Here is a 24,999-nt window from a genome sequence, read left to right on the forward strand (position 1 = left end):
ACCTCACCCCTCTGTCAGTCCTTACTTTGGCTTCCTATATCCTATAAGAGTCAATTCAAAGTACTAACCCATACCTATAAAGCATTGAAAAATTCTAGCCCCTCATATCTTATCACGGATCCATAGGTATGCTCCTTTTTGGTCTCTCCGCTCTGCCTGTGACCTTCTCCTGTCCGTTGCTGCCAACTCACGCTTGCAGGACTTCTCGCAGGCAGCTCCCATCCTATGGAATAGCCTGCCTACCGCCATCAGACTCTCCCCTAGTCTTCAATTGTTTAAGAGGTGCCTTAAAACCCATATCTTTAGGAAAGCTTATGGCCTTCCAGAGTAACCTCTACCTTACATACCCGTATCTTGCTATCTCCTAAGGGGCAGCACTCTACTCTCTCCTCCAGCTCTGCTTCACTCCCACCTTATTTGATTGCCATTTCTTGTCCTAATGTGTTTTATACCCCACCTCCTATAGACTGTAAGCTTGTTTGAGCAGGGTCCTATTCAACCTATCGTTCCTGTAAGTTTTCTTGTAATTGTCCTATTTATAGTTAAATCACCCTTCTCATAATATTGTAAAGCGCTACGGAATATGTTGGCGTTATATAAATGGCAATAATAAATAAATTACAGAGAGAACATAAACCATTTGCATATCAGATTGATCCCACACTAAATAGTAGTCCAGATCCAAAATACTGGCAGGCTCCCTCTGCATGAGATATACATGAACTCTAGATATTCATGTCAGCCTTGGCAGGCCTCACCAATGAGATGTGGCTGAGACACTTCACGGTATAGTGAGCATGGGACCATGTCCAAAGGGCAAGCTTTCGCTGTTGTTCATCGTTAGTATGTTCTGTTTTTGTTTGTTTCTAAATTGCCTTGGCTCTTCCTCATGTATAATGGTAATTCAAGCTTTTTATACCACACCCGATCAAATATGACAGCAGAAACTAATCTGCTATACGCACAGTCCAATGTGCTTGTTGTAGACACAGGCTTCCAGGCAGCCCCAACTGTTCAACAGACAAGGATAGACATCATGCTTTTGATATGGATGGTGGTTAACATATACCCAGCTTTCTGGTCACTATGCAGAACTATCAGCTGCTGGTCCTGATGCAAGGTTGAGATTGCCCCAGGTGTCAATAGCTTTGGGAACAGTTCGAGATTATGTCGCAATGTCTTGCCTGGCACCATACGCAGGCTAAAAAAGAAATTCAAAAGAAGACATGCTGAAGTGATGATTATAAACATAGCCATAATTAAGGAGGGGTTTCATGACATCGGAAACTATATTATCACTGATCTCCAGAAAGTATGGGCAAGCAGGTAAGTTAGAGTAATAACTCTAACCTTTATATACCTGGAAGGCATAAGTGTCTCTCACAAAGTTTATGATTGTTAATGCTATAACCTTTCCTTACACTTCATAAATAACTCGGCAATGCACACGTTTCTCTAGAGGAAAACAACACTTTAAAATCACTGTCTTGATGTAGGACATCAGTTGTACTTATGGTGGCACTAGATGGTATTGGTGAAGTGCATAAAGTGTTAAGGCTTTCGTAGCCATGAGACGATGTTAAATAAAAATATTGTGGCTTTATTGCACGGATACATATCAGGATTATGAAACTTACTTTGAGAATGGAATTCATCTGTGTAAAAAAAACCAAATTAAAGTAATCCCACTATATGATAAAGTGACTAGACAACACAAATCAAAATACACCATTTCAAATACCTTAAATTGTCCACTTTTGAAAATGGTATACTATAATAGACATTTTATTTCCCAGTCCCAGAAAATCAATATGCCAAACTTCCATGTTTTAAGATTGAAATGAGCCGGCCCGGTAACTTTCATAAGCCCCATAAAATCTGTATATGATGAGTATTGATGTAAGCATGGGAAATCGCTGAACAGAAATGTGGGTGTCTTAGGACAGTAAAACACATAAGGATGATGATAATAGTGAAAATGCTATGTTTGTGTGTAAAATACACACACAAAATATGAAAACTTTGTTTGGCCAGGTTTTACAAGTGCCTACTAAAAAAAAAAAAACACTGGTCATACCCCTCCCCTTTCGGAGGACAACAATGGAGTGACGTCTTGGGGCAATTTCTTTCCTGGACTTCTATCTCAAAGGCAACGTAGGAGAGGAAGCAGTCCGAATGACCTCGGTGTACCTGCCTCCCCAAAGCATAACTCCACTCCAGGCCACAGCCCATAGTCTGTGGGAAGGAGGCTGACCTGCAGTCCTCTCCAAGTACCAAGGTGACTGAGGACTAAAACTTTTATAACAAGACCAATGCCCTTATAGGTGGATTTGGACATGTACTAATTACCATATGTCCAAAGAATAGACATCTGGTACAATATAATATTACCTATAAATAAGTATTTATATCAAATTACCAACAGTGACCACTTCAGGGTTCTCTAACATTATAATAAAATAGTATGTCTAATAAATCTGCTAATCACTTGTTTGCGATGTACTACGCAATTGTTGTTTACAAATTATCAAGCCTAGGTTAAAAATGTTCTCTGTAATTATAATTTGGGAACAAAATAAAACCTAGAAGGTCTGAGAACAAAAACAAAAGCATAGAATCTAAAAACAATAAATTCAAGGAATTGTCTTTGTGAAATGAGAAACAATATTTATAATACATGTATTTTAAAAAAATAAAAACTATTATAGAATATCTGCCATAATTAACCCCTTAAGGACACATGACGTGTGTGACACGTCATGATCCCATTTTATTCCAGAAGTTTGGTCCTTAAGGGGTTAAAGGGACACTATAGTCACCAGAACAACTACAGCTTATTGAATTTGTCCTGGTGAGTAGAATCATTACTTTCAGGCTTTTTGCAGTAAACACTGTCTTTTCAGAGAAAATGCAGCGTTTACATTACAGCCTAGTGATAACTTCACTGGCCAGTCCTCAGATGGCTGTTAGAGATCCTTCCTGGGTCATGGCTGCCTAAAATGCACCCAAACATTCAGTATCTCCTCCCTCGGCATGCAGACACTGAACTTTCCTCATAAAGATTCATTGATTCAATTCATCTCTATGAGGAGATGCTGATTGGCCAGGGCTGTGTTTGAATCATGCTGGCTCTGCCCCTGATCTGCCTCCTTGTCAGTCTCAGACAGTCCTATGGGGAAGCATTGTGATTAGATCATTCTACCACTTCTGGTTAAAGGCATACTATAGGTGCCAGGCATTATAGCATCCTCTGCCTCGCAGTCAAAAAACCCTTTACTTACCTCACCCCATCACTGATGTCCCTCAGCGCCCCGCAATAAGCGCTCGCGTTAGACCTCCCCATAGGAAAGCAGTGAATCAAGTGAGGACTTCCAGCTTCAGTTACCAAACCAAAGGTCCGTTAGGATCCAGGAAGCGCCTCCAGTGGGAGACAGCCACTGGAGACAGACTTAGTGCTGCAATGTAAACATTGCAGTTTCTCTGGAACGTTTAACATTGCAGCAATAAGTGCAATAGGGACATTGTACCCAGACAACTTCAATGAGTGTCCCTTTAAGATTAATCAATATTACCAGACTCAGACAAATACCCATTCTAGATGGTGCTTTCATATATATATTTTTTAAAGCTACATTATTAGAGAATAGATAGAGAGGGGGGGGGGGGGGGGGGGGGGGGAGGCTAGAACACATATCTGTAATTTCCCTCTCTGCAGCTGCTTCTCCTTCCATAATCAGATCTGTTTTTTTTTTGTATTGGGGACATAAAGTGCATGCATGGCAATCACGTCTGTCCGCCAAACCACATCTTTTATGGTGGCATTTTCCATCCTCATGCTGTATGTGATAACTCAAGACCTTCAAAAGTGAAGGAATGACTGTCACCTCAACATACTTTTTTTATATGGATTATCCGTGTTTGAAAATCAATATATAATCTCTACAGTTTTCCCAGCTTCACTCCCTGCACGGTGCAGAGAAACCATCATATCGAAAAACTTTCAAACCCAACCACTGTCTGACCCAAGATGCATGTAAATGGCTGAATAATCTTGTTGATAATGTTGAAGTGACAGTGTTCCTTTAAGGAGGAAATACCTCTGGTCACTAGTGGCTCTATGTCTGAGGTCTGGTGCTTAGACCGAGCCTTCCACATACAGAATCTCCACACAGCATTCTAAATTCTATGGATGGATCGCTGGCTCAATGCTCACTGTACACCAACAGAAGCTCACAAAAACATGCATGCAGCCAGTCTCCCTTCACTAAGTGCTGCCCTATATAGACAGCCCGACACACGGACCCACTGCAATGCTGGAGGCAGACCCCTTCCCTCCCTCTCCATGGCGGCCTGCGGGCGATATACCCAGCGCTGTACCGCTCCTAGGCAGGTTGGTTGGATGGGCGGTGCTCGGTGAGGGCGGAAGCGGTCCAGCTCGGGGTCACGGCGCAGGCGCTCATCATGCCGTGACCCTGGAAGCCGTCCCTCCTCCTTCCGCCATTTTGGCCTCTGCCTCTTGTCGGGTCTGTTACATTACCACGTGAAGTGCCCGGCCAGGGCCCAGACAGGGCGGGTGAGGAGGAAGGCCTAGTGAGCGCTCCCGCGGTCCGTGCTGTCAGACTGGCCACCGGGGGAGAGAGCCAGCTGTAACCGGCGGCCGGCTTCCCAGCGGCGCGAGATCACCGGAGCACAGCACGCGGGCGGCGCCAGGGAACAACAAGGAGCTCGTGCAGGCGGCGCGAGGAGCGGCCTCGAGATGCCGAGCGTCAGCCTCCCGCCCAAAGAGAACGCGCTCTTTAAAAGGATCCTGGTGAGAGCCATGTGCGGGTGCACGGGGGAGAGGGGTGAGAGCCATAGTATGGGAGAGGAGATCAGGCATGAATCAAGGGAGGGAGGGGGGCTCTGAATTAAAAGTGGTGCTGAGCATCATGGGAAATGTAGTTCAGAAATACCTGGGGTTGCCAGTGTGAGCCATCATTGTTTTATCCTAGTGACAGGCCCGGGGGCTGGCTCTGTCCTGTCTATAGCAATGAATGGTGCTATTCCCCAATATGAAGGGGGAGGGGGAATTACAATGAGCATGCTTGAAAACCAGACTAATATCAAATATATTTGTGGTCAAACACATTAGTCTGGAAAACAGAGAGGGGGTATATCATTGAGTGGGCGATAGTGTTCACACCATTCAATGAAAAGTTGGAGCAGGGGATCAGCACACATCTTTTGCAAGCTTTTAGGGGGACTTGTCTTGTGTATATGATATGGTAAGCTGGTGAATGGAGGTGTCTTGAACGGGAAATATATGGCGAGGAAATATATGGCGTGGAGACCAGACTGTAAATGTTGGTTCACAACATAGGGGAAAAACAGGGTGCCAGACAGCGTAGCTTAGATTGTGGGAATAAAGGACAATATTCACATGTAGGTAAATAAAATAAGCGTAGAGGGGTGTTGTGGGATAGGTGAGAAAAAGTGGGTGAACCAGGTGGCGTAAAAGGAAAGTCAAGTGCGTGAGTGGAAGTGGAGAAGGGGCTTGTCCACGTCTCGCATACATGCATTGATGGAGAGGGAGGGAGTGTCTAGGTTTTGTTTGGGTAGGTGTGTGGAGAGGGCTTATCCAGGTCTCGCTTGGGGTGGGTGGATGTATGGGAAGGGCTTGTCTAGGTGTCCAATGGATGGAGAATGCTTGTCTGGGTTTCGGGTGTGTGGATGAATAGAGAGATTTTGTCCAGGTCTTGTGTGGGTGGATCCAGAGCTTTATCTCAGGAGGGGCACTCATAGATTATTTAAAGAAACCATCCAGGCACAATAACCACAACCGCGGTTGAAGTGGTTATGGTGCCAGGAGTGCCGTGGCCCCCACCTAGGGTCTATAGTCAAACCGTTTAAGAACAGTTTGACAATTTACCTGGGGTCTGCCAGGATAGGGGCTGTAGTAGGGGATAGGGCCTCTAGTAATGTGTGTGTGTGTGTGTGTGTGTGTAGTTGGGGGAGAGAGCTGATTAAAAAGTGTTTTTTGTAATTAAAAAAATTGTGCTTTTTATCCCCTCTTACCTTTGCCCAGGGATGGGGATATCGATTGTGGTCCGGGGGAGAATCCCTGGCGGTTCTAGTGGGGAGTGAACCACTTGCCATGGTAACCGCGGCAGTGCTCTGTGGTTGCGAGAGGAGACCCAGCAGAGCTGCAAGCTAGAGCTCACAGGTCTCCTCTCCCTTCCCTGCCAGCAATGTCTGTGGACGGTGAGGGAGATCTATGATCTCCCTCACTGGTCAGTGAAGGCACCCAGCAGGGGACAGCATCCCCCCCGGATTCGTCTCTGGTACGTGGGTGGAGAGCACTGGTCCAGGTCTCATATTGGGTGGGTGGATAGATGAAGGTGCATATCTTTGGATAGATACTCTATATCTATCTTTTTCAATGGAGATGAGTGCTTATGATCCTAAAGTGCCTTTACATATAAGGGCACATAGTTTGTCCAAAAACAAATGATCCAATTTAGCAACAACTGGTAATCTGAAAATGATAATTGGGTCTTATCCCCAGAATCAACTATGAAATTGAGAGGCTGCAGGAATAGATACTCCTAGTCACATAGAAAATAAAAAGAAATTGCTGAATCCCTGGTGGGAATCTGAAAGCATGCCTTTAACAATACATTACTAGTTCATTCACAAAATGTTCATAAGTGTTAAAGCCTGGGAAAATCAATGGGAAAGCTCAAGATAAAAAGAGATTCCTTGTGCAGCTCATGATTCAAGGCACTTCCTCAGTCTTTACAAGTGCAAGGGAAACATTTCTGCAGTTACTAAAAGAGGAACTGTAACTTCACTCACCGCATTCAATGCTTTTTAAGCTCTTACTGTGGTAAAGAGCTAATAAAATAAATTTTACTTTTATTATCAAATATATTTCCAAAATATACTTGATTGCGTCCACGGAATGATATATTAATATAATAACTTTAGCTTTCTAAATGCAAAATTGTCATGTGAGAAACAAAACTATTATCATTCTCCTTTTCAATTAGTACATTAGAAAAAGAAAGGGGGCAAAAAAATCTACACAAAAAAGCATATAAAAAGGAATATATAAAATAAATTTCCAATTACCAGCTGAATATACTCAAACCGACCTGTAAACAATTTTGTGAACCAATTGAAATGGACATCACATTTCTAACATCTGGGCCAGAACTCTTTAAATTGTTGTAGAAGCAGCTATGTTTTCATTTACTTTTTAAAATGTAGCTATCATATTTAAAAAGTTCAGGCATCTCAAGTAGAAATTCTATGAGTGCACATGCACACACTGCATTTTCTCCAGATGGGCATACATGCGTATGGCCTTGCAGGATTAGCGGTTTTAAAGGGACACTATAGTCACCTGAACAACTTTAGCTTAATGAAGCAGTTTTGGTGTATAGAACATGCCCATGCAGCCTCACTGCTCAATCCTCTGCCATTTAGGAGTTGAATCCCTTTGTTTATGAACCCTAGTCACACCTCCCTGCATGTGACTTGCACAGCCTTCCATAAACACTTCCTGTAAAGAGAGCCCTATTTAGGCTTTCTTTATTGCAAGTTCTGTTTAATTAAGATTTTCTTATCCCCTGCTATGTTAATAGCTTTAAAGACCATGCAAGAGCCTCCTGTATGTGATTAGAGTTCAATTTAGAGATTGAGATACAATTATTTAAGGTAAATTACATCTGTTTGAAAGTGAAACCAGTTTTCTTTTTCATGAAGGCTCTGTCAATCATAGCCAGGGGAGGTGTGACTAGGGCTGCATAAACAGAAACAAAGTGATTTAACTCCTAAATGACAGTGAATTGAGCAGTGAAATTGCAGGGGAATGATCAATACATTAAAACTGCTTTATTTAGCTAAAGTAATTTAGGTGACTATAGTGTTCCTTTAAATAATAAAAAAATATAAAAATCTATTTAGTTACCGGTTTGGTTGTGCTGCTTTTTAAAATAAATAAAGCCACAATGTGAAACCATTTTATCTTTCAAGGAACACATGAGATGTTCCTAAGTAGATATGGATTATTGGGCCCACTCCCTTTTTAAATTGAACTCAGTGGTTACCCACCTTTTTAGAAAGCACCAGACAGTCTTCCTGCTGCAGCTTAGCAGAAGCAATTTCAATCTAGTGGCTGCTTGTTGTCCTGCTTTCTATTCAGTTCTAATGCTTACTCCTTCTCAATTTTTTTTTTTTGTGTGTCACATCCTAATTGTGAGTGCAGTGCCCTCATGCGACTCCAGTACACAGGGCCTAGGCCCCTGCTGGACCACCAGGAATCATAGCCCCTCTCCCCGCAGAAAGATTAGCCGGAGGGGATGGCACCCTTACACACAGCCAACACACCCACACACACATTAAACTCACAATACATAAACTAAACGCAGCCAGCACGCATGCACACTATGGGGGAGGACAGAAAGGGAAGACACTCTGTGTAGTGTCCATAGTCTTTCTAATTAAAATTATTTTGTCGGCCAGGACAAGTAGCTTTGGCTACCACTTTAGTCCAGTTTTAGAACTGTGATGGAGGTATTACGGTTGTCTACACCTGCCACAATTGTAGATCAGACACTCACCCAGTGGATTACCAGGGTCCATACTCTGCCTCTCTGCTGCAGCACCTGTAACATAGCGCATGCACACCATCCACATAGATTAGACAGTACACATCTGTTACTCAGATCGAGCACACACCACAACGCCCCATATTACAAACAGCCAGCACACACATTACCACACACCCGTAGGACCAGTGCCCCTTGAAGTGGGACAAAAGTGGGTGTATCTGCCCATAAAGATTGTGAGTGCCCAAAGAAATGGTAGGTCAGGCTGGCAGTGCTAAATAAAGCAGTTTTAGTGTACAGATCATCCCCCTGAAATTTCACTGCTCAATTCACTGTCATTTAGGAGTTAAATCACTTTGTTTCTGTTTATGCAGCCCTAGCCACACCTCCCCTGGCTATGACAGAGCCTGCATGAAAAAAAAAACTGGTTTCACTTTCAAACAGATGTAATTTACCTTAAATAATTGTATCTCCATCTCTAAATGTAACTTTAATCACATACAGGAGGCTCTTGCAGGGTCTAGCAAGCTATTAACATAGCAGGGGATAAGAAAATATTCATTAAACAGAGCTTGCAATAAAGAAACCTAAATAGGGCTCTCTTTACAGGAAGTGTTTATGGAAGGCTGTGCAAGTCACATGCAGGGAGGTGTGACTAGGGTTCATAAACAAAGGGATTTAACTCCTAAATGGCAGATGATTGAGCAGTGAGGCTCTAGGGGCATGTTCTATACACCAAACTGCTTCATTAAGCTAAAGTTGTTCAGGTGACTATAGTGTCCCTTTAAACTCCACATTTTTGCAAAAGAATAGATACAAAAGTTGATGGCTTAGTTTTTTTAATTATGCCTTTTTATTTATTATTTTTTCCCTGAGTTCTTTAAGGCAGGTGCCCCAAATTAAAAAAAATCAAGCAGATTTTATGACAGACTAGTAGATTGGGCTTCTTCTTTAATGTCTAGGATAAGTAGAATTTTTTTTTCTCTTTCAATGCCCACACTCCTATATGTTTAATTAACCTAATATTACTCCCTACATTTACTGTATTGCTAAATATTGTGTTGCAGAATGCCTTTTCTGCTCATACCCCAGTTTTGCAAGAACACAGATTACTAGGTGCTTATGGGATGATTTTAAGGTTACATGGGCAAAACTGGAATGGCAATCGCTATGGCACCATAACCACTGCAGTGCCATGCTGTTTCCTATAACGTGCACCCAAATGAGTAGCCTGCAATAAATTTAAATCATACTGCAGTGTCATGGTGTACACCTTCAAATAATATACCAAGGCAAGACTTTTTACTTGCAGTAAAATAAACCGTCTTATGTGCAATTAGTAATCGGTGTCTGCCTTGTTACCTAACAAGTTAAACTTCTTTTAAACGTTTAGCAAATCTCTTCCCAGGACCAGTATAACAACTGACATGCTGTGGCCTGCATTTGTTTCAAATTGCCGCCTTTCTTCAGTCTAATTTATGAGAATGCTTTCTATACTTGCACCTCCCAAAGTGAAAGACGAAAGGAGAGCAAGTGCTGTACTGTTTAACGACTGCTTCTTCAGCACTCTTCCTTGTTCCACCCATGTAAGAAATAGGAGCACTGAAGGTTAGCATGTGCACTTTCCCTACAGCTGAGGATATAACTCTTGCATTTCCCTCTGTTAAAACGTATTCTATTTTTATTTGTATTGCTAGATATTTATAGCACACCAGTATGTTTAACAGTACTAAATCCATTCCAACATTTACTGACACATCTAAAAGCAAGGGAGCAATATAAATTCTGTTTTGAATTGGATAACACACTGTGCTGAGTCACTGCATGAATTAAAAAAACTAAAATTGTATGCATTTTTTAAATCTCTCTTGTCTCCTTAGCTTCCTAAAAAACACTTAGTTCTTTACCGATTTTATATTGTGTTGTTGGACTGTCGTGGACCTTTCTCCACTGCTGTTTTGTTCAATTTATGTCCAATATCTAGATTATATTTTAAATCTAGGATTAAAATACATTATATATCATTATGACACTCTAATAGCACTTGATTATGCTTGGCTCCAGCGCAGATTGTCAGAAACCCATGGTAGGTCATTTGTCAAGATCATATTGGTAGTGTGCAATGAATGGCAGCAGCCGCCTTCTTTGAATTACACAGTGTTATCTATCACCTCTGTTAGAAGTTTTCAGGTACAGGTTTGTTTGATTTTTGTCTTGTTTTGTTTTAAAATTTTATCTTTGTGACAGATTAGAACTAGAAGGGATATTAAGTTTTATAGCCCAACAACCTCTTTTGGAGAGGTTTACAGTACTAGGTGTAGGAGGGCACGTTTTAAACATGCAGTGCTGTGGAAATTCACATTTCAGAGTAAATATTAAAAGTAAACAGTCACTTCTGTGACAATGTCATCCTTGAATAAAATCATGAGAAACAGTAGGGGAGGAGTCACACAATACACTGTTCCTGTTCCGGCTGGTTGCCATGGTAATAGGTCTACTTGTAGTCCCTTAGGCCACTTTTTATAACAGAACACTGTGGTACTTCTCCCCCAGTGTTTGTTTCTTGATGTTTGTTTGCTGCAAAATAGCAGAGCTTAAAGGGACACTATAGTCACCTGAACACCTTTAGCTTAATGAAGCAGTTTTGGTGTATAGAACATGCCCCTGCAGCCTCACTGCTCAATCCTCTGCCATTTAGGAGTTAAATCCCTTTGTTTATGAACCCTAGTCACACCTCCCTGCATGTGACTTGCACAGCCTTCCATAAACACTTCCTGTAAAGAGAGAGAGCCCTATTTAGGCTTTCTTTATTGCAAGTTCTGTTTAATTAAGATTTTCTTATCCCCTGCTATGTTAATAGCTTTCAAGACCATGCAAGAGCCTCCTGTATGTGATTAGAGTTCAATTTAGAGATTGAGATACAATTATTTAAGGTAAATTACATCTGTTTGAAAGTGAAACCAGTTTTCTTTTTCATGAAGGCTCTGTCAATCATAGCCAGGGGAGGTGTGACTAGGGCTGCATAAACAGAAACAAAGTGATTTAACTCCTAAATGACAGTGAAATTGCAAGGGAATGATCTATACACTTAAACTGCTTTATTTAGCTAAAGTAATTTAGGTGACTATAGTGTTCCTTTAAAACAGTAATTGAAAGGGCGCCAAACTGAAGGTACTCAGTTAACCCCTTAATGCTGGCACCAATGTGCACGACTGCCATGGTATGCAGCTATATCCTACAATCGTTCATGCAAAATGTGCAAATTAAATTTGATCAGAAACAAATTTAGTTTGTAAATTATGCCACAAATACAGAGGGAGCACACTGCACAGTGACAAGGGAGCCACAAGTCTCTGATTGCTTAATGCAGACACTAGCTCTCTGTCTACAGAGCTGTGCTAGCTGTTCTTGCCCATGTCAACATAATTTTGTCCACGGCCTACTGTGCCTCAGGAAGTCCATGTAGAATTCCATCAATTTTGGCCCTTTTGCTTCCTGCCCACTCTGAAAGCAGGGGGTGAGCTGGAAAGTAAAGAGGAGTACTGCAGAAGCTGTTACTGATGGGTACCAGCATCTGACAGGGGAATGTGAAGCCTTTCCCCCTCATTACCCGCAGTATGTGTGTCGTCTATGGGTGTATTAATAAATGTAGGCCTGTATGTGTACTGGTGTGCCTATGAGTGTGTTTTTGTCTGTTATTGAATAGCTCTCTATTTGCATGTGTTTGTTGTAACCCGACTGATGCCTATGGCTCACTGCCTACACACGACCCCTGACGGAGACAGACCCCACCTTCTCAACCCCTCCACCGACTACCTTGATATAACTCGCCTATAGTGTTTTTAACATATGGCTGGTAAGTGGGCAATAGCTTGTTTAATTATAACTGTCCAATTAGCATCCCAATCTATGCACTACCTATATATGTGTAACCTCATAAGCCTGAAAATGCATGTTTGATTATCAATGACCTAGGTACAAACGCATGGCTTGCTGTATAGAAGCCCCTGATCATCTACTTTGCTCAAAAGCCGACCTGTAGTTCTACCTTGCATTGCTGGAAAACATAAAATACCAACACAAATAAAGATTGTCAAAAAAAAGAACCAATTCCTCTCCCCCCCCTCCCCCAACAAAATCTGTAATCCTGTTACATATACGTAATCCCAAGTGAACTCAGCTGTACGCATATATATGTTAATGTATGGGCTAAATGTGGGTGATGACTAGGTGTGGCAGGGTGAGTTGGAAGGGCGTAGACTGGAGAGGCTGTGCTTCTCCATCCTGCCTCCCCACCTACTGCAGTGCTTTGTTTTTATTTTTTTATTATTTTAGCATTCCCCCCTCCCCTGCTTACCTTTTTGTGCAGGGAAGACAAGCAATACTTTATTTTTCTGCTGGTCAGGGGGACTGTTAGGCAGGTCTGCATCTCCACCTGGGTGCAGACCCGTCTAAACTCTCTCTTCCAGTTTTGTGACACTAGTGACTGCTGGGGGAAATGACAAACTTGACGTTGGTAGATCCACATGTTTACTGAAATTCCATACCAAGTGAATATTCTGTAAGATTTTATATTTCCGAAATACTAATTTTTTGGAGGCTAGGTGACATATACCTTAAACATTGGCAGGGGACTCCTGCCACCAAAACACAACACAAAAGTAACTGCATGTATGACAAGTGTTCCTATTTTGGTTCCATAGTCCTCTGTCTCTGAGTATAATACTCATAGTAATGTACTTTGAAACGGCACTGTCATGCCGAACTTACCTTTCTTTAATCTATTCCTCTTCTCTCCCTCGGTCAGGATCTGTTCTTCATTTCTTCCTGTCTGCTCTAGTTTTGTTTAAAACAAAAGAAAAGGAAGAGAGACTACTTTGTTTTATGGAGGTTTCCTACGCTTGACCAGCTTTGACCCACTTCTCGCGGTCAAATACATTTTCCCACAATTATCACCTGATCTCGTGATGCTTCCTTTCACTATTCCCCAGCATCCTGTCATAGATAGGATGCCGGCAAAACTACCGAATTCCGTCCTAACTGAATGAACATTTTGTTCATTCGTGTAAGAATGGCATCCGGTAGTTTCTGTTCGTATCGGAATTGAATTTGAATAAATGAAACTCCGATCCTTTTCATGCCACGGCTACATCTTGCAGCTGCTTAGTAAATAGCTCCCTAATTTCCACGGTATTAGGGAGCTATCTACCAAAAGGCTGAAAGACCTAAATTGGTCTTTAAGCCAAATGTACTAATACCAAGTAAAAATGACTTGATATTAGTAATTAATCTGCCCCTACTTGCTATATCGCGAGTAGGGGCATGTCTAGTAAACAGTGAGAAGCCAGTGGCTGCTCACTGTTGTAAAAAAGACGCCCTCAAGCATCTAATAAAGTGCCCCTTAGTGGGGCACCTATAACAATGGGGGGGGCATAGTGTGTGTGCCCCCAAGCCCCCACTCATGCACCGCGAGTGGGGGCCACTAAAGTAAAGGGGGCTTAGTGTCTCCCCCTGGCCCCCACCTATGAGCAGCGGGTGGGGGACCTTAGATGAATGGGGGGAGGGGAGAGCTACTGGCCCCCACCCATTAGCGGGGGGGATGGACATAGGTCCTCCACTGGCCCTCATCCATGAACAGTGGGTGGAGGGGGTTAGACCTAATGTCCTGGCCCTCAGCCGTTAGCGGCGGGTGGGGGCCCTAGTGACAATGGGGGGGGGAGGACATAGGATGAATGAATAGTCGAAATTCATGTCCGAATGCCGAACGAGGCATGTGCAGGAATTTCACAGCTCTATCTAGTTTGGGCAGATGACGTGTCACACAGGGACTTCATCTACCCACACAAAAAATGGTGGGGCCCAGGACCTAGGTCTGGTCAGAAAATAAACATTAAATGTAGATAATATGTGGGGCTTAGGGGCGACCAAGGGGCTATTATATGTATTAGAGTCGGGGGGAGGGGGGGGTTAAAAAAACAAAATGCAGCCATGACAGTGCCGCTTTAAACTACGATGAATGTGTTGAGATATAAATTTCATTTTATTTGGATAAATTATGAAGTAACTTTGAATTTCACAACAGCCCTGTACCTGACCACATCTACGTACACCCCTAAGGCACTGTAATTAAAGGAAAACTCTAGGCTCTATAGCACATTGCAGTAGTGCAAGGGTCCTGGGATGCTGTCTGCAAGTAATCAAACCATTTACAAACTGTTTGAGACTTACCTTTGCTATGTTGTATGCAATTGTGTTCCTTCCTACCTGAACTGATCGAGTGTCCTTATTCTCTTATCAGCTTCTAGAAATATCTAGTGTCACCTGACATTCCCTATAAGCTAATAAATACTGTTTAAACCCGGTATGAGTTGATGTACTTAATCAGACCAGAAAGACCACAAGCCACTAAAACACAGCACGCTATCTGTCTTTCTGTTTAGAAACTTCTCAAGATCATCATCAGTGAATGGTGCCGGGGGCTCCTGGTACCGTATTACAGTACTCTGTAGTATTTTGGTGCCTAGATTGTCCCTTTATTTAGTGCTTTTTATAGTGGACATTAACAACTTTAGTTGTTGCATGAAGTCATGGATGAGTAACGATTGGCATTACTTTGAGTTAAATGCTTTGCTGCCTGGAAGCGGTTTGTGAACAGTCAGCAGTATTGGTAGCTGTAAGCATTCAGATACTTGGCTGTGTGCAGATTTTTTTTTTTCTCCCTCTGATGGGTTATGTGGCATCAATTACAGTGCTTCTCAGCTCTGTTTGCTAGTAGGGGCTCTGGCATGTATTACACAGGCATTACTGCATACTCTTGTGTTGGTCACCCTGCCATTTTTTTGAGAACTGCTGCTTTAATAATGTACAGTAGTTGTGAGAAGGGTTTTAAAAAAAACCTGTGTAGGCCAATGATAAAAATCGTGCTGCTTAGTTCTATTATATTTGGTAACTCTTTGATGTAACTCTGATAGCTGCTTTTAGCAAGCTACAGCCTTGTACTTATTCTCTGTAGAGGCAGAATACTCGCCTAATAAATCAACCTGCCCTATGACATGCTTGGAAGTTAATGCTTTTACAGTGCATCAGTACTGGGATTTGTTTTAAAAACAAAACCTAGAATAATTAATCCATGGGATGTTTGGTTCCTACGGAATTGTTTTACTTTGTATACATTTTAGTATGAGCTATTACACCATAAATTGCATGTTCTATGAAAGAACGAAAGCAGATCTGCCATGTTTATCTCATTTTAATCTGTCTACATGCTGTTATAAGGAGTACAGTATTTTACACTACCATGTCTGAATTATCAGTAATTTCAATATACTAGAATACATTTCTTGTGAAATGGGGCCTAAGAAAGAAATAGTTCGGTTTTCAAATGCATATTTAGGATTTTACACTAGGAAACTCTCTTTTCCAATTGTAGTTGCACAATATGTTCACTCTATGAACCATAACCACTGCAGCTATTGCATTGCTCCAAGAACCATGATCATCACTTCAGTATTTTGTCATGGTGCTTGAAATCTGTAAATATTGAAACGCTGCACATACAGATATTTTATATTAAGTGCAACTCTACATCCTGCAGCGTCATTAGTACATTAACCAGGCCAGAACTAGAGTTCCAGACTAACTAATGTAAATTTTCTGTTTATTTCATGTACTTTTTCATTCTTTGACTTGGAGTGCTCAGCTGACACTCTCAGCCAATGAATGGCCATCGGGACAGGATTTCCAACTCCTGCTGCTTTGCAGAAGTCGGATGCGCATCTACCAACTCAAAGGAGGTTCAGCACCCAGCTCTTGTCTGGTATAAAGGCAAACCTTTTCAAACCGGTTTTCTCCATTACCAATACCCAGGGAACTTATAGCTTCATAACCATTACAGCTAATACCTCATTTAAAAGACCAGCATAGTAGCCCGAGACTGACAGGTGAGCTGTGTGTAGGGCTCAAAGTGAGGGCTACACATAGCCTTTCAATTCACCACGGCAAAGATCGTGCCCAGCGAGGGTTATTCTGAGCCTGCCATCTGTTAAAACCAGGGAGCCCAGGTATTGTTCAGTACCTAAGGGTCCCCTCTGTCAGGTAGGACCACAACTAGTGGACCCAGACTGAAAGATGAGTTGTGTCCAATGGTTAAAGTGAGTATTGCACATAGCCCTTTAAATCCTGTTTAAGGGGCTATTGTCAGTCACCCCATCAAAAATGAGTGTTTCGGGGGCGTGGTCTGAAGCCGGAGCAAGATGGACGTGTCCTCCTGAAGCTCCGTTAGGACCACGATGCCATAAGCTTACAATAGCGCTAAAAACACTGACCTGGACGAGAAAATAACCGGGGGAGCCATTATGGACAGGCGGGCACCGAAGAAACAGTCCAAAAAGCCATCGGAACACGGAGCCACGGTGACTGATCTGTTTGCGGCCTCCCGCGCCATGCGATCGCAAGCCCAAGATGGCGGAAGGGAAAGCCCGATGGCTCCGAGATCACCCTCTAGCCCGGGAGCGGCGGCGGCCTCGGAAGTGTCGGAAGCTAATACTGCGCAAATCCTAGCAAAACTGGCGGAGGTTCGCGGTTACTTAGCTGCGGAAATCACCAGAAACACACACGAGGTCAAGGCCGAAATTCAGGCCTTGGGAGCGAGGACGGCGGTGCTGGAGCAGCGTGTGGAGTCCACGGTCGTGGCCCACAATGCCGCTACGGCTCAGATTAACCAGCTGTCTTCCAGATTGACCGCGGCGGAATCTGCCCTGGACGACCTGGGGAACAGGTCCAGGCGGAACAACATCAGGCTTCGGGGTCTACCCGAACAGGAAGGTGAGGGCCCGCTGCTGGAAGTGGTCACTAAGATCCTGAAGCCTTTGCTGCCGGACATGCCGGATAATCAGTGGCATATCGAGAGAGCGCACAGAGCTCTCAGGGCAAGAAGAGCGACTGACAACCGCCCGAGGGACGTGATTATTAAGTTTCTCTTCTACCAGACGAAAGAAGCCCTGCTGAAGAGGAGTAGAGAGGGCCCAATCAGGTATGGCGGGGTAGAACTCACCCTGTTTCAAGACCTGACACCGGCCACACTCCAAAAAAGAAGGCTGTGGCGCCCTGTGACAGGGCTCCTACAGAGGCATGGAGTGAAATATGCTTGGGGCTTTCCATTCCGTTTGTTGGCGTTCCGGGATGGTCGCACCAAAACCTTGTACGCGGACGGAGACCCGGCGGCGTTTCTGAGGAGCCTGGATATCCGAGACCAGATCGAGCTGTCGGAGCTTCCTCCTGCCGTAGAGGAGCTGCGTCCCCTCCCCGGTGAGTGGGACACGGCGGGTGAGTGAGTCCCGGTGTGGTAGGCCGACCCGGATCCGGCGGTGGTTGGCGGAGAGGAGATCGGGTTTTTTGTCTCTCCACTCCGGAGGGGGGGCTCTTAAGATGCGGATGGTATGGCGGGTTTTTGGAGCCTAATTTCCATTGGGGCTCACCCAGTGGGGGCATGGTTGGGGAGCTCTCGTGAGGGTCCCTGAGAAGGCCCTCGGGCCCGGGTGGGTTCGTGGAGCACCTATTCCCCTTATTGGGTGGGTTAGGGTTGCTGAGACATGACGCCCCTTCATTGATTATGCGTGCCCCCTATGTTTTTTCTTTATGGGCTGCACGCCGGGGTGGTCAGATTCACCGTTTATTTTTATATTTCTGTTTTCTCATGTTGGGGTGCGGGGATCGGAGAGGATCGGGACTGGGGGTCATTTGCCTCCTAGCCAGCATATCAAAGTAGACTACGGAACTATCATGCCTTTGGACGATATTGTCCCCCCCCCCCCTCCCTTTTTCTTTTTTTTTCTCTCTCCCGGGCTACTGTTTTTATATAACCCACGGCCGCAAGGAGGGAGGTGGGGGGATGATGTCTGGCTACTGTTATGTATGTCGCTATGTACTTTTTTGCGCAATTGTATTGCGTTGTATTATGTTTGCACGGGTGGGGGACGGAACCGTGGGGAGCCGGGTAGGCAATAGGGCCCTAGTTTTTTGAGGTGTAATTGCTATGGTTGGCTTAGATGGTTAGGCCCTACAGGGGGCATGGAAGCGTGGGCTCGCTCTCTCGTCCCCGTATGGGTGGGGGAGGGTGGTGTCTGGGCCGGAGCCACGAGATGGCGCCGGGATCCCCCTAGGTAGTATGGGGTAGAGTGACCTTCCCCTCCCTGCTCCTGGCCCCTCCTATCCCTGGCTTGGGAACGTAGTCTCACCTTGGGGGACGCCCCTCCGCACCGGCGGCCATCCGCCCGAGTTTATTCTTGCACTATACCTATGTACTCATTCGTTTATTTATTTTGCAGCACTCTCTCAGCACCGGGTTATTCGTTTATTCATTGCCTTATATTAGGCTTGCTTTATTGGTGTGTACGACTTCTACTTAGCAAAAAAAAAAAAAAAAACTATATATCTTATATTAGAAAAAAAAAAAAAAAACAAGAATAATAGTTAAAAAAAAAAAAGGGGAAAAAAAAAAAAAAAAAAATACAAAATAAAACAACAAAAAGAAATACATTTGTTCAATTACGATTAATACCTTCTCAACTATGTCTCCTCTGGTTATGCATATTGGAGCATAAGATATTAGATACTCTGGCTCATTTACTCGGTTTTGTTTGCCCTCCCTGCCGTTAAGGGTTATGCAGGGTCTGCAGTGTTTTTTCCTATATTTAACTTCAGTTGGCACTCAAGTAGTGCCATTATTGGCTGGTCCATGTCCCGAGCATCCCAGAACCTTTTCTTAGTTATGGGGATGACGGGACATATACCCCGGATAAGCCTGGCTTTAGGTAAGACCAGGCGACTTTTGTACAATATGTTATGTTGTTCTTCCTTCTTCTTCTCTTTACTTTTTCTATTCCCTCTCCACTCTGCCCTTTCCCATCATATCTCTCCTCTGGGGGGGGAATCGAGGAACGCCCTCAGTATCTTGGCCACAGATGGTAGTGTCGGTAGGCTCCACAATAGCGATATTCCACAAGATGAGTTATGCCTGTGAAACTAATGTCCCTTAATGTTAAGGGTCTAAATGCCCCTAAAAAGCGACGTCTCATGTTTCGGGAACTGAAGCGCATGAACCCGGATATAGCCTTCCTGCAGGAGACGCACCTGCCGAAATCAGCTAAGTTTGCCCTTAAAGATCATACATTTCGAACCTCGTTTGAGGCCAGAGCACTCAATAAGAGGAACGGGGTAGCTATTCTTATACATCATAGATGCCCGCTCAGGGTTAGCAAGGTCAGTACGGATCCGAGCGGACGCTATGTTTTAGTATCAGGGTCCTTACACTCTCACACTATCCATGTTCTCAATCTCTACGCCCCTAACGAGCAGTCCAGGGAATTCTGGACAGAGATGACCCGCGTGGTCAACTCGCTGCCACATGGTATGGTCATCGTAGGGGGGGATTTTAACGCGGCTCCATCCCCAGCAATGGACAGGGGGCCCTGTAGGGGAGCTCCGAGATCGCATAAACGGGGAGGGCAAGATAAATTGTTACACACTTTTATACAACACACTGATTTGCTGGATATATGGAGGGCTCAACATCCAGACGATACTGACTATACGTTCTACTCGCCACCTCACGACACATATTCAAGGATAGACCTGTTTCTTGTAAACTCACTAACTGTTCCCAGGGTATCAGAGTCCAGGGTGGGGTCCATAACCTGGTCGGATCACGCAGATATCTCCCTAACCCTAGACAGGCTAAGCGCGGCGACCCCTTGGTCGTGGCGGTTGAATACGTCTCTACTCCAAGATCCAGCTATTGTAGAGATTATTCGTTCGGAACTCAGGGACTACTTTGAAAGGGAAGCGGAGTCAGGAGTTACGAAGGCTACGGTGTGGGCAGCCCATAAGACGGTCATTAGGGGTGTACTGATCAGAGAAGCGACGTTGAGGAAGCGACGTAAATTTCAACGATTGGCCACATTACTGGAAGCATTGAGAACGGCGGAAAACAGACACAAATCGGACCCTACGCCTGCCAATTTGACATCATTGCAGAACATAAGGATCTCGATTAGAGAAACGCTCCTGGATGATACCGCAAGGGCTATGATATGGGCCAAGCGCACCTTCTATGAGAAGGCGAACAAGATGGATACCTTGCTAGCTAGATCCCTTCGACCACGGCAAAGGAGCACACACATTACGAGGATCAAGAATGAAGCGGGTATCTACCAGACAAACCCCACAGACATAGCCACGGTGTTCTCAGATTTTTACGCTAAACTTTATAACCACTCTTCGGAAGGCGCCACGGACACGGGCCGGGAACTAGAAGGGATTCAGAATTTCCTATCTGGATTACGACTCCCTAAACTAGAAGCAGCGGTTTCGAATGTACTGGGAAGCCGTATCACGGGAGAGGAGATAGACGCGGCAATATCCGCCTTGAAAAGCAACAAAGCACCTGGACCTGATGGCTTTTCGGGGAGCTACTATAAAACCTTCCGGGAAGAACTCCTCCCTCACTTGGAACCCTGGTTTAATGAGTTGATGGATGGGGGGACGCCTGATAGAGATATGTCCTTGGCGAATATCGTTCTATTGCCCAAACCTGGAAGGGACGACTCGGTCCCGGAGAACTTTCGCCCTATTTCCTTGATCAACCACGACTCAAAGATCTTGGCAAAGGTGCTTGCGGGCAGATTAGGCCCACTCCTTACGGGTATGATTCACCCGGATCAGGTGGGCTTTATACCTGGGAGACAACTTTTCGAGAACACGAGACGCAATATAGATCTCATAGGGAGGCAGGTCACGAAGGGCACCCCGACACTACTGTTGTCCCTAGATGCCGAAAAGGCATTCGATAGAGTGAAATGGCCTTACTTATTTGAGGTGTTGCGACACTATGGCGTGCCGGCCCCGTTTATTACAACTATTCAAGCTATGTACTCCAACGTTAGGGCACAGATTCAAATTTCGGGAGCGCGAGTCGAACCGTTCCACCTGAGCAATGGTACGAGGCAGGGTTGCCCTCTTTCACCGCTGCTATTCGTGCTCTCGCTGGAGCCCCTCATGCAGGCCATACGAGAAGCTCCTGATGTTAAGGGTATCTTGGTGGGAGACACACAATACGTTGTTTCGGGTTTCGCAGATGACGTCTTGTTGACGTTAACAGAACCGGAGGCCTCCATGGAGGCACTGACTAGGATGCTGGAAGCATACGGGGAGGTGTCGGGATATAAGGTCAACCTGCATAAATCGAGCGCGATCCCCTTAGGTATGACGGACGAAGACGCAGCGTCTATAGGGAGGACCTATCACCTACGGATAGAGAAGGACCAGATTAAATACCTGGGCATTTGGTTGACAGCGGACCCCTCTCAACTCCATAGGCAAAATTATATCCCACTGATTAGACAGTTGATAGCTGACATGGAGACATGGGTAGACAAGCCGATCTCGTGGATCGGAAGATTGCATTCAGTAAAAATGAATGTGCTGCCTAGGATACTTTTTTTGTTCCAGGCTCTGCCAGTCCACTTGAGTAAATCCGCCTTGGGACCGCTTCAACAGGCCATAGGAAGGTTTATCTGGCAGAATAAAAGGCAAAGGGTTTCCCGCAACGTCCTGTATAGGGCAAAAGACAGGGGAGGCCTTGGTCTCCCGAACTTATATTTTTATTATGTGGCGGCTCAATTGACTCAGATTGCACTGTGGCACTCCCCCCCAGGGGAGCGGAGGTGGGTGGATCTGGAATCCACCATGATGGGCCCAGATAGACCACAATTTCTTATGTGGATTCCTAAGGAACATAGACCAGCAGATCGAGTGGATTGCGCAGCGATTCACACTTCCCTTAGGGTCTGGGACGCTGCAGTACTTAAATACAGACTGGCTTCTGTACCATCACCCATGACCCCATTTTTGCGAAATAAAAAGTTTATACCGGGCATGTGCCCTCGAGATTTTAAGGGTATAGAAAACTCAGGATTACAGCGGTTGTGCGACCTCTTTGAAAACGGCACCTTCATCACATTCGATGCACTACAGAGCAGAGCTCCTCTGCGTCCCTTTGATTACTTCCGGTACTTGCAGCTCAGAGATTTTGCCCGGAGTTTCAGGATCAAGGCGGCTGCAACGATGCAATTAACATTCTTTGAAAAAATGTGTAAGAGGGAACAGTTCCCTACGGGCCTGATCTCGTGCTTGTATTCCCACTTGAGCACAAGTACGCTAGAATGGGGTGACATCACATACATACATAGGTGGGAGGCAGATCTTAACGAGGTATTGGAAGGAATAGAATGGCAAGAGATATGGGAGGCCGCGGCAAAATCGTCGGTGTGCGTCTCGCTGCAGGAACAATCCTATAAGACGTTATTCAGGTGGTACACAACCCCAGTAACGCTGCACCGGATGGGCAAAAACCCGACGGACCTCTGTTGGAGAGGTTGCGGTCACAAGGGCACGTATATCCACATGTGGTGGGAGTGCCTGGAGGCGCAAGCCTATTGGAAACGAGTAGCTGCTTTACTGAGGGAAATTTTAGGCAGGGAAGTGAGGCTAGACCCGTGGGTGTTCCTACTGTCTAGATCCATGGATGGTTGGACGAAAATGGAACAGGCCCTTGTCCAAAAGATAAATCTGTCGGCTAGGAGAGCTCTGGCGCAGGTATGGCTACAGGGGGAGACCCCTACGATAGCGACGGTGATACAAAAAATAAAAGACACCTTTCTGATGGACAAGTTGACAGCTCGGGTGAGGGGGACAACGAAGAAATTTGACAAACTTTGGGGCCCCTGGATAGATTGCACTGTCAGCGATTAAGACGGTAGGGACTGATTGGGGCGTCTAGATGTTACTAGGGGACCTCTGTGTTAGGCGGTTTTTTAGGCGGACTAGATACGACCTACAGGGAGAAGAACTAATTAATCCTGTATGAGATAGTGGTGAGCGGGCATCATACCCCTCACGAGGCTTCGTGAGGGGCTTCACTCCTCGGATACCCCCCCCTCCCCCCCCCCCCCTCCTCCTTCTCTCTCTCTCCCATTCTCTAAGGCCCCGACCTCTCGGGCTCTACCTTTCATCTTTCTCTTTTCTCCTGTCTCTTAATCTTCTTACGGCTGAGCCGCACGTAGCGGAACTATTTTTGAGTGACGCTAATGCTACAGGAAAGGTAGTACGCTGGGGTGCTAAACTCTATCGAGATGCTTCTTTCCTCAAATTTGCGATGGAGGTGCGGCCGACCTTATTCATCGGTTAACCGATTACTGTTTTATATAATAACAAAAAAGCCAGGCGGAACATCCAAGCTCCTGTGGGGTTTTTGATTTCTGTGGTGAACGGGAGTTGGGCATGCTTATGGGGATACGAGACAGGGTGACCTGGAAATTCATGCTAGTTCACTCCTCTTGTTGGTATTTCATGTAACGGTATCAATATACTTGCTTTATGTTTGGAATTTCTGTATTACTGTGCATGTATTGCTTGTGATGTTTTGCACTGGAATAAATAAAGAATTTAAAAAAAAAAAAAAATGAGTGTTTCATGAATACTCACATTGATTGAGTTGGAATTAGTCTGGCCCCCCCTACATGCCTCTTGCCAGTGGTTGTTGCTGGAATTTCCAACTGCCCAACTCAGATGAATGTGTGATCGGCATACCACAGCCTGCAGGAGCTGCAGCATGGGAGGTAAATCTCCTTCATGTGCTGCAATCACAATACTGAGTACAGGAGAGCTATGTTCTTTGGAAGCTTGTGTAGGCCTCTCTTATTGTGATTCGAATGATTGCAATGTGTATCAAATTAGGAATATCTTTATATATTTTTCAGTATGTATAGCAGTATAAAGTTTAGCCTTCTAGTAGTAGATGTTTACTCATGTATTTTAATCTTCTTTTTTTTTTTTTTTCTCAGAGATGTTATGAACACAAGCAATATCGGAATGGGTTGAAGTTTTGTAAGCAGATTTTGTCCAACCCCAAGTTTGCAGAGCATGGAGGTAACTTAACTTTGGATTAACTATCACTGTTTAGATACATATAGTATTGTATAATCAGGAGATTTTAATAGAACAGAGCCAGGGTATTTATCCAGTAACTTTATCAAAATATTACTTCTTTGCTTCTTATTCCATCACCATTGTGAACTGATAAGTGATGGGATATAGATGTTTACCAACATAACACACTATGCTAAATTTATGTGGTTTTTAAACGTGTATTGTGATTTTTGGTGACGTGTTACTTGGCTATAAAACTCCAATCCAACTTACTGCCAGATATGATAATCATTGGCATTTATACATTGCCAACATATTTCACCACATTTTATGATTATAGAAAGGGAAGATTTGAGGTTGGCTTATATAATAAATTAGTCTTAGTGTCTTGCAATCTGTCTGATGGACTTTCTTGAAATATTTC

At 44.4% G+C, this 24,999-nt stretch overlaps 1 protein-coding gene across 1 annotated transcript in view; it reads left to right on the forward strand.

Moving 5' to 3' along the window:
- Window positions 1-4,457: 4,457 nt before the first annotated feature.
- NAA15 (N-alpha-acetyltransferase 15, NatA auxiliary subunit) overlaps window positions 4,458-24,999 on the forward strand; it is a 39,390-nt gene continuing 18,848 nt past the window's right edge. The window contains exons 1-2 of the mRNA XM_063458442.1: window positions 4,458-4,810; window positions 24,491-24,575. Of these exons, the coding sequence (XP_063314512.1) occupies window positions 4,757-4,810; window positions 24,491-24,575 (139 nt within the window). The 5' untranslated portion in view covers window positions 4,458-4,756. The remainder of the gene's footprint in view (window positions 4,811-24,490; window positions 24,576-24,999) is intronic.

The sequence above is a fragment of the Pelobates fuscus genome, chromosome 6, assembly GCF_036172605.1.
Source record: "Pelobates fuscus isolate aPelFus1 chromosome 6, aPelFus1.pri, whole genome shotgun sequence".
NCBI lineage: Eukaryota > Metazoa > Chordata > Amphibia > Anura > Pelobatidae > Pelobates > Pelobates fuscus.